General features: G+C 38.9%; 1 protein-coding gene across 1 annotated transcript in view; it reads right to left on the reverse strand.

The window, feature by feature from the left end:
• The window catches only part of PIK3AP1 (phosphoinositide-3-kinase adaptor protein 1), a 139,105-nt gene that overhangs the window by 15,706 nt on the left and 105,610 nt on the right, over positions 1–17,789 (reverse strand). The window contains exons 11-14 of the mRNA XM_072626460.1: positions 15,730–15,795; positions 13,479–13,684; positions 9,028–9,100; positions 5,426–5,581 (exon numbers count right to left, since the gene is read on the reverse strand). Coding sequence (XP_072482561.1) covers positions 5,426–5,581; positions 9,028–9,100; positions 13,479–13,684; positions 15,730–15,795 — 501 coding nt within the window. The remainder of the gene's footprint in view (positions 1–5,425; positions 5,582–9,027; positions 9,101–13,478; positions 13,685–15,729; positions 15,796–17,789) is intronic.

Here is a 17,789-nt window from a genome sequence, read left to right on the forward strand (position 1 = left end):
TATTGAATGACCATAGAGTACATGTTTTTCATTTTTTCTTTCTATTAAATTTTATTTTTTTAATTACCCCAAAATCCTCCTTCTCACTCTTCCCCTGCCCACCATTTGAGAAAGAAGGATAAAATCTGTTGCAAACATATATAGTCAAGCAAAACACATTTCCTCATTGACCACATACAAAAAAATGTCTCAGTCTGTGCCCTGAATCCATCACCTCCCTATTAGGGAGTGGGTAGCATGTTTATCATAAATCCTCCAGAACTGTGGTTGGTCATTGTGTGGATCAGAGTTCCTAAGTTCTTTTAATGCTGTTCTTTACAATATTGTTGTAAAGAATTGTATTGTATTGTATTCTCTTGATTCCACTCATTTCACTTTTTATCAATTTATATAAGTCCTCCCAGGTTTTTTCTGAAGTCATCTCCTTCATAATTTCTTATGGTTCAATATTATTCAGTCATATGTATATACTATAACTTGTTCAGCAATTCCTCAGTTGATGGGTATCCTCTCAATTTTTAATTCTTTGCTATGTCAAAAAGAGTTGCTATAAATATTTTATAATGATTTTATCAATCTTTATTTAGGGTTTGCTTTGCTTAGTACTGGTCCTTCCCTTAATATGCCCTCCGTCTTATTCCCTTTTCCCCCTACTCTCCTTTTCATCCTGTTTCCCTTTTGAATGAAATATATTTCTGTACCCCACAGAATGCATGTATATATTCTTCATTTTTTGGACTAGTTCATGTGAGAGTGAGGTTCAAATGTTGCTTGCTCCTGTGACCCCTTCCTATTTGTTTATATAGAGTGCTATTTATAGACTGCTACTTGAGCACACTGTTTATAATTCTCTCCATTCTTCCTCTCTTTTTCTCCCTAGTATATTCATCTTTTTCTCCCTTTTCATTCTTTTTTAAAGATAATCACAAAGTAATAAAACTACTTCCTAGTCCTATGACTAATTAGACTTCCTCCATAACCCCTGATGATGGTAGAGTTCTAAGGTGATACATCTATCATCTCTCCATATTAAAAAGTAGATAGTTTATTCTTGTTTAGCTCTTTATGATTGCTTATGTTTCCCTTGATTCTCATGTTTGCATTTCAAAGTTTCTGTGTAGCTCTGGTCTTTCTAGCAGGAATGCTTGGAAGTCCTCTGTTTCAATAAAGGTTTGTTTTTTGCCTGTTTAGGATTCTATTCAGTTTTGCTTGATAAGTTATTCTTGATTGTAAGCTTACATCTTTTGTCCTCTGCCATGTTGATATTTCAAGCTCTCTGATCCTTTATAGTGGTGGCTGCTAAACTGTGTATAAATCTGACTGTGACTCCTTAGTACTTGAATTCTTTCTTTCTGGCATTTATTACTGAATCCTGCCCCTAGATCAGGCCTTCTGTGTCAACCTCTTCTTGCCCTGGTGTACATCATTTCTCAGTGATAGAATCCTCCATAGTAGCTCTTTCTAGGTAGGCCCCACTTCCCAGTACCTGCAGACAGACTTCCTGGCCTTTGCCTTTGCCTATCTGGACTGGAAAAATGATTCACTGGGATTTTTTTTTCTTCTTCTTGGATTTCCTGATCAAGGCTTGGTCTGATTTGTTTTTTAGATTTGTGTGGAGCAGTTGTGGGGCAGAGCTCATCTGTATTGCTTCCTGCTTGCTACCAGACTGACTCTTCAATAGTAGAGATGAGAAAAAAATAGCAGTGATGAGTTTACCAATCTCTCTATAGTGGTTAGGCCTTGTGTCATGTTCACAGGAAAGCTAGCTAGCACTGATATGTCATCTGTGGTCATGGAATGGAAGGAAGGAAACTTGGCCAAGTCAACAACATACTCTAATCACCTGAGCAAAAAAAAAGTCTTTGGCAGTAACCAGGTATCCTGCAACAGGGAATATTTTTTTCTATATCAAACCACAATACCTGCTGCTACCAGGAATCAATTCTTTCCTACCCAGGCACAAAATGCTATCAAAATGAAACACAAAGGAAAAATAACTTACTTTAGGACAATTATAATGGTTTGTTAATTTGTTTTCTTGCTTCTAGTCTATCCCCACTCCAATTCATCTTTCATATAGTTGGAAAAACGATCTTCCTAAGACCCATGTCTGACTCTTGCTCAAAAGGCTTATGTGGCTCCCTGTTGACTTGGGCAGATAGGTGGTGCAGTGATTAGAGTGCTGAGCCTGGGGTCAGGAAGGCTCATCTTCCTAAGTTTAAATCCAGCCTCAGGTACTTACTAGTTGTATGACCTTGGGCAAGCCACTCAACCCTGTTTGCCTTAGTTTCCTCATCTGTAAAATGAGTTGGAGAAGGAAATGACAAACCACTCCAGTATCTCTGCCAAGAAAACCTCACATGGGGGCACTGAGAGTAGGATGCAACTGAACAACAATAACATTGAGTTGAGGATAAGATACAAGGCCGGATATTTAAGATTCTCTACAATATAACTCCAAACTGCTCTGCCAGGCTTTCTGCACATTACTTTCCTTTATGTACTCTATGTTTCAACCATACTCCATTTCTTGTTTCAGTGCCCCCCAAAACTATGGGTAGACTTTTTCTCTTGACTCTGCTTTTCCAAGTCATCATCTTCCTTCACATTCAGCCATGTGGCATTTTGTCTGTGAAACCTTCCCAAATACTCCCAGTTTCCATTATATTTTCTCTCCTTTAATAATCTTGTATTTATTTATTTGAATACCTATGTGCTTTAAAACACCAAGTAGAATGTAAGCACTTTGAGGGCAGGGATTGTTTCATTTTTGTCTCTTAATCTTTGGTGCTTAGCAGAGTAGGGAACTTAGAGTTTGTTGAAGTGGACTGAATTCTCTCTTTCTAGGAACATGAAAATCAACTTTTCATTTATTTTGTAAATTCACTTGTTTCCCCCTCTAGAAGCCACCACTATATTTACAAAGCACTGTGTAAAACACATCAATTAAATATTTTTAAAGAAAAAAAGAATGTCCTTCCTTAATTCCATTAACATGCTATTCTTTTAATTTCTGTTTTTGGTGAACTTTTAAAAAATCAACAAATGCAAACATCTAATACGCAAAGGACAAAAAAGAGACTTCTATATGAAACTCTGAACTAATGTTACATGGAATTTGTTTTTTAAAAGTGCAAATTAAATTTAACAAGGAAGAAACTAAACTGCCCTGTTGGTATCCCCTTCCAAATTTTGCTTCTGTGTAATTAAAAAAAAATGTACTGATACCTTTTCTTTGCCCTAAACTTTTTTGACTCACTGACAATATACCTTAAAACTTTTCATTTTCATATCTCGAAACCAAGTCGTTGACAACTTGAGGACCAGCTCTCTATCCACTGGCACACTGCCTCTGTTGGGTAGTAATTGGATTAAATTATACGTGCAAGAAATTTGCATAGAGACTTCACACAGAAGGCTTAATGACAGCTAAGCCTGACGTTGGTTATACTGGCATAGTAGAAAGAACGTAGGGTTGAGAATCAGACGACCTGAGTATTAATTAGTACTGAATCTGTAACTAACTTAGCTGTGTGATTTAGAACAAATACATCACCTTTCTGGGCCTCAGATGTCTCATCTGCAAAGGGAGGATTTGGACTAGCCCAGTGGTGTCCAAGTCCATTAGAAATCAGGGGCTGTTAAGCCCTGCATAAGGATCCCTACTGACTCATATTGACTTAGAAAATCACATGTCATTATTACTTATGCACTATAGTATTCTTATTTGTTTTGTTAAATATCTCCCTATTATCCATGTCTTCTTTCACAGCATGATGAATATAGTCATACTCTTGCATGATTGAACGTGTATAACCTATATCAAATTGCTTCTTATCTCAGGATGGGGAGTAAGGTAAGGAAAGAGAAAGTTTGGAACTCAAAAAATTTTTAAAGCATGTTAAAAATTGTCATTATATGTAATTGGGGAAAAATAAAATATTCCTTAAAAACCTTTTTGAAATATTTTCCAATTGCATTTTCATCTGCTTCCCTTCCCATTCTCTGAACTAGAAGACAGAGAGGTTCCTTCCATCTTCAACATTCTACACTTTCACAATACTCCCTTGAGTACCCTGAGCTACACCACTTTTCAATCCTTATGATTTTCCAGAGGAGTAATTTAATAGGTTAGCTACTGAAATTTACTATTGCTTAGCTTCCTTCTGACTCTTTTATCACTTTTCTGATAGAGAATATAAAGTTTATTGAGGAAGAGCGAACGTAATCAAATGCATTTGTGAGGCCAGTACATCAGGACCGTCAGTTCGCAGCCTCACTCGATAGACTAATAAAGCCAATAGCTCTTGTCTGCACAGAGCTATGACTTGCCTGTTATGTCAGGCACTATATTCAAGTTTTCTGGTCAAAAACAAGTTTTCTCTTTAGTCTCTGCACTAGCCTAAAAAGTTATTATTCTTGAAGTTCATACCTTGTTTTATTGTGTCCTAACTCGAACTTTATATTCAAGTTACTTTCTCATTCAAAGCCTAGGGTTTGCCATCTCTAAAATGGGTAGGATAAATGTAGTCAACTTTTGGGGAGAGATGAGAGAAATAGGCTAATAGTGTTTTGGGTATTTATTTGATTTTTTTGGTCCATTGTTTGGGATTTCTCCAGACTTATCTATAACTTGTAATATTAAAAGAGTTACCTAAGGTACTAAGAAAGTTAAGTGACTTATTGTCACCCAACTGCTTTGTCAGAGGCAAGACTTAATATCAAGTCTGATTGACTGTAAGGCTGGCTTTTTATCCATTATGCTACACTGCTTTTCCACAGATACCATACTGGTCCAACTATAGAGTCTACCCTTAAAATAAGATTTCTTCAAAAGGAAAACTATATATATATACTTTAAAATAATTTGCATCCAAAAGATATATTTTATATGATTTGGCTACATTTTTTAGGTCATTTATTTCAAATACAGATTTTTAAATTTATTTTTGTCATCCGTGTTCTCCACCATTTCAAATGTCCTCTCCAAAATCACAGTTATAGGCTATGCTCAGGTTTTGCAAGTCAGCTTTTGGGAAAACATCCAGCCTATATCCTGACCAAATGCGATGTATGCAAAAAGCCTTCAGACCCCTGGGAAAGATAATGTAAGTATTCAAAATGTCAATTTTTTAGACTAGGAAGAGGAAAAGGAAGCAGCTTTTAAACTCACACTCAACCACAATCTATCCCACCCTGCCACTTACCACCTGTGATCTTGAGTGACCCTGGGACTCCCATTTTTTCATCTGAAAAATGAAGGGACCAGACTAGACAGCCTCTGAACTCCCTTCCAGATGGTCTCATGACTTGTATGGATGCTGGATACCCAAGGATGCCTGACTTACCAGGCCAAACCAAAGACAAAAGGCTGTCCAGTCACCCTCCACTCCCCACTTCCATCCCCATCCCTAACCCTCCTTACTTGATGTACTCGAAGTACTTTCTGTTTTCCAATCGCCTCGGCGTAATGTATTTTTTGGTGGCAAGATGCTCTTCCTGGGGCCACTTTCATAGACTCCGTACTCTACTTTTCCAGAGAGTTGCTGAGAATGTCTGATAGGAACTGTGATCTCTAAGTCTAGAATCAAAAAGGAAAAGTGAGAATTAGGCAAAGACCCCAAATATCTATCCTAAACAATAAGCATTTATTAAGCATGTGACAAGCACTGGGGATAGGAGGACAAAAAGGAAACATGCCTTGCCCCTGAGGAACTTATATTCTACAAGGAGTTTATATTCTATCATATTTATTATGCTCACAACAGTCATTAAAACGGGAAAGGAATAAACATTTCTTAAATATCTACTATGTGCCAGGCCTTATCTCATTTGATCCTCACAGCAACCCTGGGAGGTAACCTGTGCTATTATTATCTTATTATCTCTAGTGAGGAAGTTCAGTGATTTGCCTAAGTTCCTGCAGCTAGTCAGAGTCTGAAACATAATATGAACTCAGGTCTTCCTGAGCATAGGCCCAGAGCTCTATCTACTGTGCCTCTGCCTCTCTGCAACAAAAAGATATAAAAGAGAACCCCAAGTCCCCCCCAAACTCTTGGCTTCCTAGAGACTACCTTTCTCACTATCCTGAAAAATGGGCAGCAAAGGGTAGAGGAGATGACCTTGGGAAGAGGACAAGTAAGTCAGCTGTAAACAGAGCTCTCTTCCAACACTATGTGGTCTTCCTTCATTATCATAACCCAGAAAGGGCTGTAGCAGCAGGAGGCAGGAGTTCTTAACCTGGGGTCTGCAAGCTAATTTCTAAAATATTTTGATAACTGTATTTCATTATAATTGGGCACTGTTTCTCTTGCTTTAGTTTTTCGGTGCATGTCCTGCAGAAATTAGTGAGTTCAAGTAATCCTGTGTATTTTATTTTATGCATTTAAAAATGTCATTCTCAGATAAGATCCTTAGGATTCATCAAGTTGTTAGAGAGGTTCATAACACAAAAAAGTAAGTTAAGAACTCCTGCCTTAAAGAGAAGTCCCACTGGTGCACAGACTTACAAAACTGAGCTGCAGTATAGATGGGTTCCCACTACGTAGAGTTCTCTTATTCAACAAAGGGTTAAACATGGACTAACAGTTAACATTACGGCTCTCCACTGACTTCCATTCAATCCAACAAACATTTACTAAGTATATACAACTCACATCTTTCATTCTCTCTCACTTTCTGTCTCCCCTTCTCCAGATTTCTACCCAGAATTAGGTTGGAACTTTGCCTGACCCTTCAGGAATAATGACCACTTCTCCTGGCAGAGGACAAATGTCTCTGAGATCACTAATTTCTGCAGAAAGCATACTAGGAAGCCAAAGCTAGAGGTCAAATCCACTGCCCATTTCCAGAGCCTTTACCATCTAGCCTTTCCAAAGCAGCTGGGTGAGCCCTGTTTGCTGGTGAATTTCTTGTGTGCTTTGGGCTATCTACACTTTTACAACCCAGGAAGTTCCGGCTGGCTTCAGCCTCTCCCTCCCTGCCTCTCTCTCGTCCCCCCCTCCTTGGGTGTGGCTGAAGGTGTTCTTTCAAAGCAGAGTGGGGCTCAGCTCCTGGCATTCTAGGCAGCTTGGCCCAGTCCTGAGCTTGCTAAAAGGTATGGTATCTGGTGTGTGAAAATAGCAATGGAGGATACAATAAACTCAAAGACATGGTCTGCAAGGCTTTAAAGTTGTTCCCCAGAGGAAATTAAAAGCATGGTTGTATTTCAGCCGTGTGAATTGTTCTTTCCAGAAACAAAGCCTGGCCCACACTCTAAGTACAAGATGATCTTAAAATGAACATTTCTAGCCTATAGAATTTTATTTCAAAATAAATTTTGACTTTGGGCTCTCTTTTTCTAGGGATAACTGGACACACAGCGAAACCCAAACTGCTTCCATTTTATGAAGGGAATGATGGTATATGTAGAGCCTATAACAAATTGCACGCTGTCTTGGGGTGGGAGGAAGGGAGAGACAGGGAGAAAGTCTGGAACTCAAAATCTTTTGGAAGTGAGTGTTGAAAACTAAAAGTAAATAAATATGATAAGAATAGCAAATATTTAACAGGAAAGACCTGGTGTTTATACACATCAAGTGAGTGACAAAGATTTAATCCCCAGATTCATTCATTTTCATTTCCACCTTTTGAATGAGGATCTTCTAGCTCCCTGATTGGCTACTAGTGAGCCGGGCTCATTTGTTTGGCACTTAAATGTTCCTCTTCTGTTTGACATTTAAAGCCCGTCACCACTTGACTTGAACCCATTTTTCCAGTTCCTTACATTATTCTGTTTTACACACTCCTTACAATTCTTTTTTCAAGTTGTGTTCAACACTACATGACACCATTTGGGTTGTTCTGGTTTTTTGAGTTTTTTTGGCAAAGATGCTGGCAAAGGACATTTCATTCTCCAGCTCATTTTACAGATGAGGAAACTGAGGCAGACAGCTATTCATTGACTTGTCACACAAGGTTGCACAGCTAGCACCTGAGACCAGATTTGAACACGGGGAGATGAGTCTTCCTGACTCCAGGTCCTGTGCTCTATCCACTGATGCCATCTAGCTGCCCCTTTACACATGCTACTATCCATACCAACCGACTTTTCTGCTGTTCCTCACATATTCCATTCCATTTCCTGTCCTGGGGCTTTCAATAGAGGTCCTTCATGACCTCTCCTCAGTCTCTTAAAATCCCTCAGAACTCATTTACATGAAGTCTTTCCTACCTCTCCCTCCTCCCCACCAATACCCCCCCACCATATTATTGCCTCCCTCACTTGAATATAAGCTCCTTGAGTACAGAAACTATCTTTGTAACTCTAGGGCCAAGCACAGTTCCTGGCACAGAGCAGACATTTAATAAATACTTGTTGATTGGTTAGGCCCCCACTTTTCTCAGCTCCAAGGGAGACAAAGGAAAACCAGGGAATTTGCAAAAGTCAAGAGACACAGGCTAAATGTCAGATAGTGTGTTAGGATTCTTAAAAGAAAGGTAAACTACCAATTATAATGAAACCAAAGAGTGAAGGGACATTTTAATAAGGGTCATGGAATTTAGAAGGGTTTCTTTGGGTAAGATCTTGACAAACATCTTTCAAGAGATTTAGAGCCTTTTGATGAAAACGATCTATAGACGTCTGTTTTGTTGCCCCTTTTAAAAAATTTCTAATCACTTCAAATTTTCCTGTAGGCAAGTGCAGACATTAGAGATGAAGGTGTTGGATTTCCTGTGCTTGAAAGAGGAAACAGACTGCTGTCTTGCCAACACTAACAATTCCACTTGGACCCAATGTTATGCAAGACATACTTGCTTTTAAAATTTATTAACCACCCGTCATTTGCACTTAATCGTTTATCCCATGCTCCTTCAACACTTGCCACTTCATGGTGCAGGAGGGAGAGCTTCAATGTTGTGACTTGAATCACGACTAATTCCAAAGGCTCATAACCATGGCATGTGATCCTGTATTCACATTTTACATTAATTTACATACTATATCAATTTAGAGACCTAAACATTGTCCCAAATAAAAAGTAATACCTGATTGTTTCCCAGATTTTTGCTTCTCTAGTTGTCTTCGAGTTATGCTGTCTCGTAACCGTTTAAGATTTTCCTAGAAGATTGAAAATACATTTATTTTTAATATGTACTCTGACATGATCCTTGTGGCACCAAAGCTATAGGCAGACTTAATTTTTTAAAAAAATAAAATGCGTCCCTGGAAATAAAATTTACAGCTTCAATGCAGGTGGCTTTCAACCAACCACCAGAAAAAAATAAACACTTTCAGACTTTTATTCATTTTATGTCCCAAAGTAAGATCCTTTCAGGCAACTAGGTAGCATAATGGATAGACTGTTAGGCCTGGAGTCAGGAAGACTTGAGTTCAAATCCTGCCTTAAACACTTACTAGCTTTATGACCCTGGACAAGTCACTTAACCCTATTTGCCTCAATGTCCTCATCTGTCAAATGAGCTGGAGAAGGAAATGGCAAACCACTCTATGATCTTTGACAAGAAGACCCCAAATGGGTTGGCCTGAAGAGTTGGCACAACTAAAAACAGCTAAACAAGATACTTTCCCTGAAATAAAATAAAAAATCATTAGCCTATCACTTAATACTCTTCAGATTATGGCCCTTCCTTCTGTCTTCAGCCTTGTCTCTAGGTATTCCTCTACATAAGCTCTTTTGCTCTAGCCAGAACAGTTTTCTTATTTTTCCCAAATGGACTCTTTACATTCCTGTCTCTGAACCTTTGCTCCCATATCCCCCCTGCCTGAAACATTTTGCTTCCTCATCATCACTTATGTAAGCCTTGATTTTCTGGGGAGGGGTTGGGGGAGAAGCTAGAGGAGAAGCAATAAGGGTTAAGTGACTTGTGCAGGGTCACACAGCTAATATGTGTCTGAAGATAGATTTGAACTCAGGCCTTTCTGCTCCATCCATTGCACCACTAGCTGCCCCTTAAAGGCTTCCTTTACAATCCCACCTTTCCCATGAGCTTCTGTACCCCTTTCTATTTCCTTGTCTAGAGTCTAAGGCACTGGAATAGTGAAAGCACCAGGCTGGGAGTCAGCAGGAGACTAAAGTTCTAGTCTGGAGACTGCTCCTACCTATGGCTATTGGTGGTTACTTCATCTCTGGGGCCTCCATTTCCTCATCTTAAAATGAAGGGGGTGGATTACACAAAGATGACAATTCATGCACCCCCTAAACTCCAACCATATTAAGAACTCCTGCCCTAGAGAGACTGAAAACTCTTCTTAGAGTTTTACAACCATGTCTTACAACCTCTTTTCATCCTGGGTACTTCAGCCATAGTAAGTAGTCTTTCAGTTCACCTCTCTGGGCCTCAGCTTCCTCCTCTGTAAACTGGATTATATGACCTCTAAGGTGCCTTACAGCTATGATGTTGGCACACAGAAGATGCTGAATACATGCTTGTTGATGGGTGGACTGGCCCTAGGATCTTATTTGTAGATAGCTCCAGTGACATAGCGGCTCTTCTACCATAAAGTAGTGGTAAGTTGGGGGTTAACAGTGAGCTGCTAAAGAGGTGGGAATGGGCTGACAGACCTGGAGACTCCAGAACCCAGTGCAGTGAAAGATAGGCATCCTGCCTGGGAGACAGAAGGAATGCTGGAAACATCTGTGTTAGAAGCGCTAAAAGCTGGTCCTAACAATGTAATGTGGGATCAGAAGAAGGGATGAGACAATACAAAGAGCCTATGGGGATTGAAGATTTCAAAGGGGGTGGTTGAAGGGCAAGAACCTGCGTCGACACACACGCAGGAAAGTTTGCCACACATCGGCACCCGATTGGCCAAGACTCTTTTTTTTTTAAACATCAGGCTCTCAGGGCGTTGTCTATGCTTCCTGCCTGCTCCCTAAGGGGAGTCAACCGGATCCAGTTAGGGTTAGAGAACTATTGAAGATTTAATCAGTAAATATTTGTTAAGTGACTGGGCAAAGGTGTAGAAGGGAAAAAAAAGCAGGGGAGGACATGGCAGGCTGAGAGAGAACCAATTCTGGTAGGGATGGAGGGCTATTGTTGGAGGCATTGCTGGAAATAATCAGGAAAGGGAGGATGGGATAAGATTAAGGAAGTGTTAGTGGACAGGTTAAGGAATTCAGACTTTATCCTGTAAACTACTGAGACACACTGAAAGATTCTGTGCCTAATGTGGACGTGGTCAAAGCACTGTTTTAGTATGCTTGGTACACCAAGAGATGATTTTTTTTCAGCTACAGAAATTCATGAATGTCATCTACAAAGGTGGAGAGGGTTTGGAAGGGTTGTGATCAGCACTGGGGGAAGGACTACCCACAACCAAAAGTTTATGTATTAGCTTTTTTGGCAGCCACATAACAAGCTGACTCATACTGAGCTTGTAATTAATTAACACTTTTAAGTTGTTTTTTTCCACATAAGCTGCTGTTGAGTCACATTTCTCTCATTTTGTACTTTGACTCTTTATAACCTGAATGACTTTAAATTTATTCTTCTTAAATTCTCTCTTCGATTCAGCCCAAAGTTTCGTTTTCGCGATGCTATCATGCTTTAGCTATCCTTATCTACACATCTGATTATACGATATCTAAGTTATTATCAAATGCTGCACAGGCCTGGACCAAGAGAGAGCTCTAGAGTTTGCCAATAGAGAAATACTTTGATGTTGACATTATAAATAAGAATCTTTCTTAATAACAATTTTTAATTCTATATTTTATATAATTTTTGTTGTTTAGTTATCAGTCATGTTTGACTCTGTGACCCCTTTTAGAGTTTTCTTGGCAAAGATACTACAGCAGTTTGACATTTCCTTCCCTAGCTCACTTTACTGGTGAGGAAACTGAGGCAAACAGGGTTAGGTGACTTGCCCAGGACTACACAGCTAGTAAGTGTCTGAGACCAGATTTGAACTTGGGTCTTCCTAACTCTAGACCTGCGCTCTATCCACTGTACCACCCAGCTGCCCTGACAAGTTACAACTGGCAAGCCTTTAATTTTGTATTCCAAAGCTTTTCAAGTTAAGAAAACTTTAAAAGCTTCTAAGTTCCTATTTTCTGATTGCTAATCCAAGTCCTTTCTAGGGCTCTTCATGAGCTAATTTAGAACATTTTTCTTACTACATCCTCACTCATCTTGAGCTTTAATTCTCTCTTAGTTATGCTTGTTCTGTTCTTTAAATTTTCATCTCTGATTGAGTCAACAAAAGCAAAATAGAACTTAAATAGTTTTATGTTACCACTCCCCAGTATTATCTCCTCAACTAGAATTCCTTTATACTGTAGCATTTTCCCTGCCCCCAATCCTAACTTCCAGCTTTTATAGTTTTTATAATTTGCAAGACTTTTGAATATGAAAATAAAACTCTTTATCACTTGTACTTAATACTACTAATACTGAATGACTTTATGATTGGGCGCTAGGTGGCGCTATAGTGCACAGAGCATTGGACCTGAGGTCAAGAGGACAGGAATTCAAAGGCAGCCTCTTATGCTTACTAGTTGAGTGATCCTGGGCAAGTCACTTTACAGCGTCAGTTTCCTCATCTGTAAAATGGGGATAATAATAGTCCCTACCTCCCAGAGTTGTTGTGAGGAACAAATGAGAGGGTAATTGTAAATCTCTTAGTACAGTGCCTGGAATATAGTGTGGTTGTCCTTCGTTGCCTGAAGAAGACCATGCCGTCAGAGAAATGAGGACATGACTTTGTTTTGAGTGAGGGAGGGCTGTGCAGGTCACCAGCTTCACTTCTCCTCCAGAGCCATCTGAATCCAGTGACCAGATATTCATCAGGACGACTGGAGATGACCCAGGATGAGGCAACTGGGGTTAAGTGACTTGCCTAAGGTCACGCAGCTAGTGAGTGTCAAGGGTCTGAGGTGAGATTTGAACTCAGGTCCTCCTGACTCCTACACTGGTGCTCTATCCACTGTACCACCTAGCTGCCCAACCTGGAATATAGTAGGCATTCCATGAATGCTAGGTATTATTACCATTATAATAATGATGTTCAGCTTCTTCCATATTATGACACCTCCTTAGCATAGCACTTAGCTGACAGTATTTATATTTTTTCATACACTTATTAGCTGGTATTATCAGTGTAAGCCAAATTTAATTATCTACTTAGGCTGGCTTTTCTGCCACGTTAACAGTAAATCTCAGATGCGTGCCCTGGGTTTATGTTCTAAGAGACATAAAGTTATAACCCAAGGACTCCTTGTGAGGTCAGTTTTCTAACCTGAGTCATGGAGAGAAGGGTGAGGTCTAGAAAGCAGTGAAATTTCTCCTTTACTTTACTCCTCATTTCTGCTGAAGTTGTCCTTGAGGGGAGACAACAGAGGTGGAGAGGCTTTTGTATAAGTAGTACCCCTTGTTCTGTATATCTCAGCAATAAGGAAGGCTACTGGCTAACGGCAGCTTTCCATTCTAGATGTTCTAGCTCTAAGCATGGCAAACACCTGGAAAGCAGAAATTACCTGCTGAAAGCGAAAGGACTCAGATCTCTTCTTCTGATTCAGCTGCCACTCCTTGAAATGGAGAACAGCCTCATCCACATTAACAATGCCCAGCTTTACTTGTTCCTGTAAGGTGATGAGCTGTCTCTGGCCAGGAGTTTTCATGCCAGCAAATGGATCATAGATGCTTGACTGGGGTCTGTCCCTCCATGGCCTAACCAATGACTCTGAGAAAAAACAATTTTAGTTAAAAATTAAAATACACACACAGGAATCCAGCACAGAACACTTATTAAGCACCTACAGTTCCAGGCACTGTGCTAAGTGCTGGGGATACAAAAAGAGGCAAAAGACAATCCTTGCTCTCAAGGAGCTTACAAGAGAATGATTCTGAAAAATAGATTGAAAAAGAACAAAAAGTTGCCCTGTAGACCCTTGGTGGAACAAGTCAAACACCAAGAAGTGGCATGGTAGAGTGGGGACTGAGCTGGATTGGAGTGTGGTATGTGAGGTGGGTTTAAATCCAGTTCCTGCCTCTTATTGACATGGGTGAGTATAGACAAATCACAACGTTCTCTGGGCTTCCTGTTCCTCCGCTAGAAAACAAGAGGATTAGATGAGATGAGCTCTGAGGTCCCTTCCAGTTCTAAATCTGAGATCCTATGAATTTATGCAAGATGGGCAAGGAAGAACAAAAAAGACAACTGGCAGTCTAGGGACAATCAGACAATAAAACAAAATCACTGTGAGATGCCTGAGTTAGGAGCTGTGCTTTATCTATCTTTACGTCTTCCTTTAGTTCCTCTCATAGAGCACTGCACATAGTAAGTGCTGAAATCTGGAACCATGCCCTAAAGTCATTCATTTGGCGCAGCAATATTACTACTAGACCTCTACCACAGAGAAACCAAAGGAAGATGAAAAGTAATCCTATGGACAGAAATGTCTGCAGCAGCTCTTCAAGTTATAGAAAGAACTGAAAGCGAATCGAGGTGCCCATCAATTAAGGAACAATTGAACAAATCATGGTATATGAATGCTGTGGAATATTATTATGCCGTAAGGAAAGGTAAAAAGGATGTTTGAGAGAAACCTGGGAAGAATTATACAAACTGATGCAGAGTGAACTGAGAAGAATTAGTAGAACAATCTATGCTATGCAAAAAAACTATAAAAGCAAAGATCTTTGAAAGACTTAGTAATTCTGATCAACGCAATGGCTAACATGCTTCCAGAGAACCAGTAAGTAAAAAGCAGATTACTCACCTCTGATAGAGAGAAGACAGACTCAAATTGAAGAATGAGACATACATTGTTGGGCACAGCTAATGTGGGAATTGGTTTTTCTTAATTATGCATATTTGGTACAAAAGTTTGTCTTTTCTCTGAATTTGAGAGGAGTGGAGTTGGGACAGAGAGTGAAACTAGGAACAGGGTTGCCAAAAAGAAAGAAAAGGAAAAGAGAGAAAAGAGAAACATTAAAACATGTTTCGGAAATGCACAGAAAAGAATAAATAGAAGGAATCATAGGCAAGCAGGGTAGCTTTCAAAGTTATATGCTAAATTTATTATAGATTTGAAAAGCAGTGATGGAGGTTCATAACTTTATGTTCAACTGGTCACCAGTGTATATGGAATGACTCATTTTAATTGATATTTATTAAATAGAGAATTTTTAAAAAGGAAAAAATTTCATAATGAGTCTCTCATGTTTGCTGGATGAAAAAGAAGTCATGAGAGAGTGTGGCTTGTGATGAGGTTGGAAAGCACAAGGGATCTTTCAGGGAGTTATGAAACCCTCAAAATGAGCTATAGGTGGAAGGATCCAAGTAGTCAACAGACCCCTTCAAACCTTCATCTCCCAGAAAGCCATGGATCAGAACCTAGTCTAAAAAAATAATATGTAGTGAAGAAGACCCTACTCAGTAAAGGATGATTCAAGGTGATTGTTATACTGTCGTGCCTGGCTTCCCAACCTATGCGCCATTCTATTGAATCTTGAGAACAATATCAATCCACTTGCAAAGAAGGATGTGCTTGTAATGTGGCTTCCATGTTCTGACTGTCCCTAATTCTCAACAATATTCATCTCACCACTTCACTCATTTGAAGGATGCTAAGTGTCTTCTGTGAGGATGTGAGAAGCAGTGGCAAACAGGCTAAATTGAAATCTGGAAATAATTTTTAAAACAAGAAATACTCCTCCTCCCATTCCCACCTTACAAAAAATGTAAAAGACACAATACCAGTCAAGGAAAGATTTCTGTCTTACCTTTTCCCATGAGCTCAGAAGAAACATAGAAATTTCCAGGCCGCTCCTGACTTTTATCTGCAAATACTAAAAGACAAACAACATTATATAAAAGCCAATACAAATTTCTATGCAATCCTCCTCCTGGAATAACTAAAAAGTCTTATAAATGGGATAAAACATGGGCTCTACATGGGATAAAATGCTGTCCTGCCCTAAGGAAAAAGAAACATACCCTAAAAACATCCATAATAAGTCCATCACAGGAATATGGCATTCAATGGAGGGATTTCTCAATGAAGAGAGAGATATAAATATTAGTTCTCCAGTGTAGATAGACAAAAGCAGAGAGGCAGAATTAAATGAGCACAATCATGAAATGAATAAAGAAGAACAAAATTTTGATGATCTAATTGAAGTATACTACAATTGTGGGGACCCCTCAAAGCTTGGTCCAGTTTAGGACTCATTGAAGAATGTCATATGGGAAGTGGATAGTGTGTCAGGTGTAGAGTCAGGAAGACCTGAATTCAAATCCAGCCTCAAATACTTACTAGATGTGTGACCCTGGGCAAGTGACTTAATCCTGTTTACCTAAGTTTCCTCATATGTAAAATGATCTGGAGTAGGAAATGAGAGACCACTCAAGAAAACTCCATGGACAGTATTAAAATGCTAAAAGATGTGACAACGAGCCCTTTAAGTTGGAAGATGTCCAAGTGGAGGACAGAAAGACCTGGCATGCTGGGGTCTACAGGGTCATAAAGAATTAGACATGAACAAACAAATGAACAACAACATGCCAATGAAATGATAAATTTGGTTCAAAAATCCAAATTAAAAAAAAAATTAGAAGTTCATATATTACCCCACTAGAGTATATTGAATAGGTTTTGTGTTCATACCTGTTCCTAAAGAAATTCACTTTTTTCAGCTGTATGGAGGATGGATTAAAGCAGGGACAGACTTGAGGCAGAAAGACCAACGAAGAGGCCATTGCAACATAGTATAGGCAAGAGGTGATAAGGGTCAGATCTAAGGTGGTAACTGTGTACATAGTCCATCAGTAAGCATTTATTAAAGTCTTATTGTTGAGGTGTTTTTCAGTTGTATCAACCTCCTCATGGCCCCTTTTGGGGTTTTCTTGGCAAAGATATTGGAATGGTTTGCCATTTCCTTTTCCAGCTCATTTTACAGATGAGGAAACTGAAGCAACAGGGTTAAGGGACTTGCCCAGGGTCACACAGCTAGTGTCTAAGGCTGGATTTGAACTCAGGAAGATGAGTCTCCCTGACTTCAGACCTGGCATTCTACCCACTGTGCTCATTAGCTATGAGCACTCACTAACAGTAAAATAAAATTTATCGCCATATAATTATAGCATCCAAGCTTGACTCCAGAGAAATGCTGAGAAAATAACCCTTTCTCCCTTCTTTTCAGAAGTAGAGGAATATTAATGTGGACTATTGCATATGCTGTCACATATGATTAATGCATCATTTGGTTTTGCTAAACAGCTCCTTTTTCAAACTCTTAAAAAATCTTTCACCCTAAAACATTCCCAAAAGACTCTTGAAGCAAAATGCCATCCACATCCAGAGAAAGAGCTATGGAATTGGAAAGCAGAATGAAGCAGAATATTTTCTCTTGTGTTATATTTTGCTTTGTTTGGACTTTTTTCATGGTTTCTCCCATTCATTTTAATTCTTTCACACAACATGACTAATGTGAAAGTGTTTTTAATAAGAATGTATGTGTAGAAGCCATATAATATTGCATGCTGTCTCGGGGAGGGAGAAAATCTAAGACTTATGGAAGTGATTGTACAAAACTGAAAACAAATAAATTTTTAAAAATAAAAAAATATAAAATATATTTTACCTATAACCATAAAAACTCAAAATCTAAAATTATAAAACTATCAAATAATTATTAATATATTATTGGGATATTCTATAAGAATTAAAAGAAGTAACACAGTAAGACTTCATATGTTTTTATTATCTGTAAGACTTCATATTAAATTTCCTTACTTTATAAATGTGGTTGAATATAAATAATATTTTAATGAAATAAAGAAT

This window comes from Notamacropus eugenii, chromosome 1, assembly GCF_028372415.1.
Source record: "Notamacropus eugenii isolate mMacEug1 chromosome 1, mMacEug1.pri_v2, whole genome shotgun sequence".
In the NCBI taxonomy this organism is placed as follows: domain Eukaryota; kingdom Metazoa; phylum Chordata; class Mammalia; order Diprotodontia; family Macropodidae; genus Notamacropus; species Notamacropus eugenii.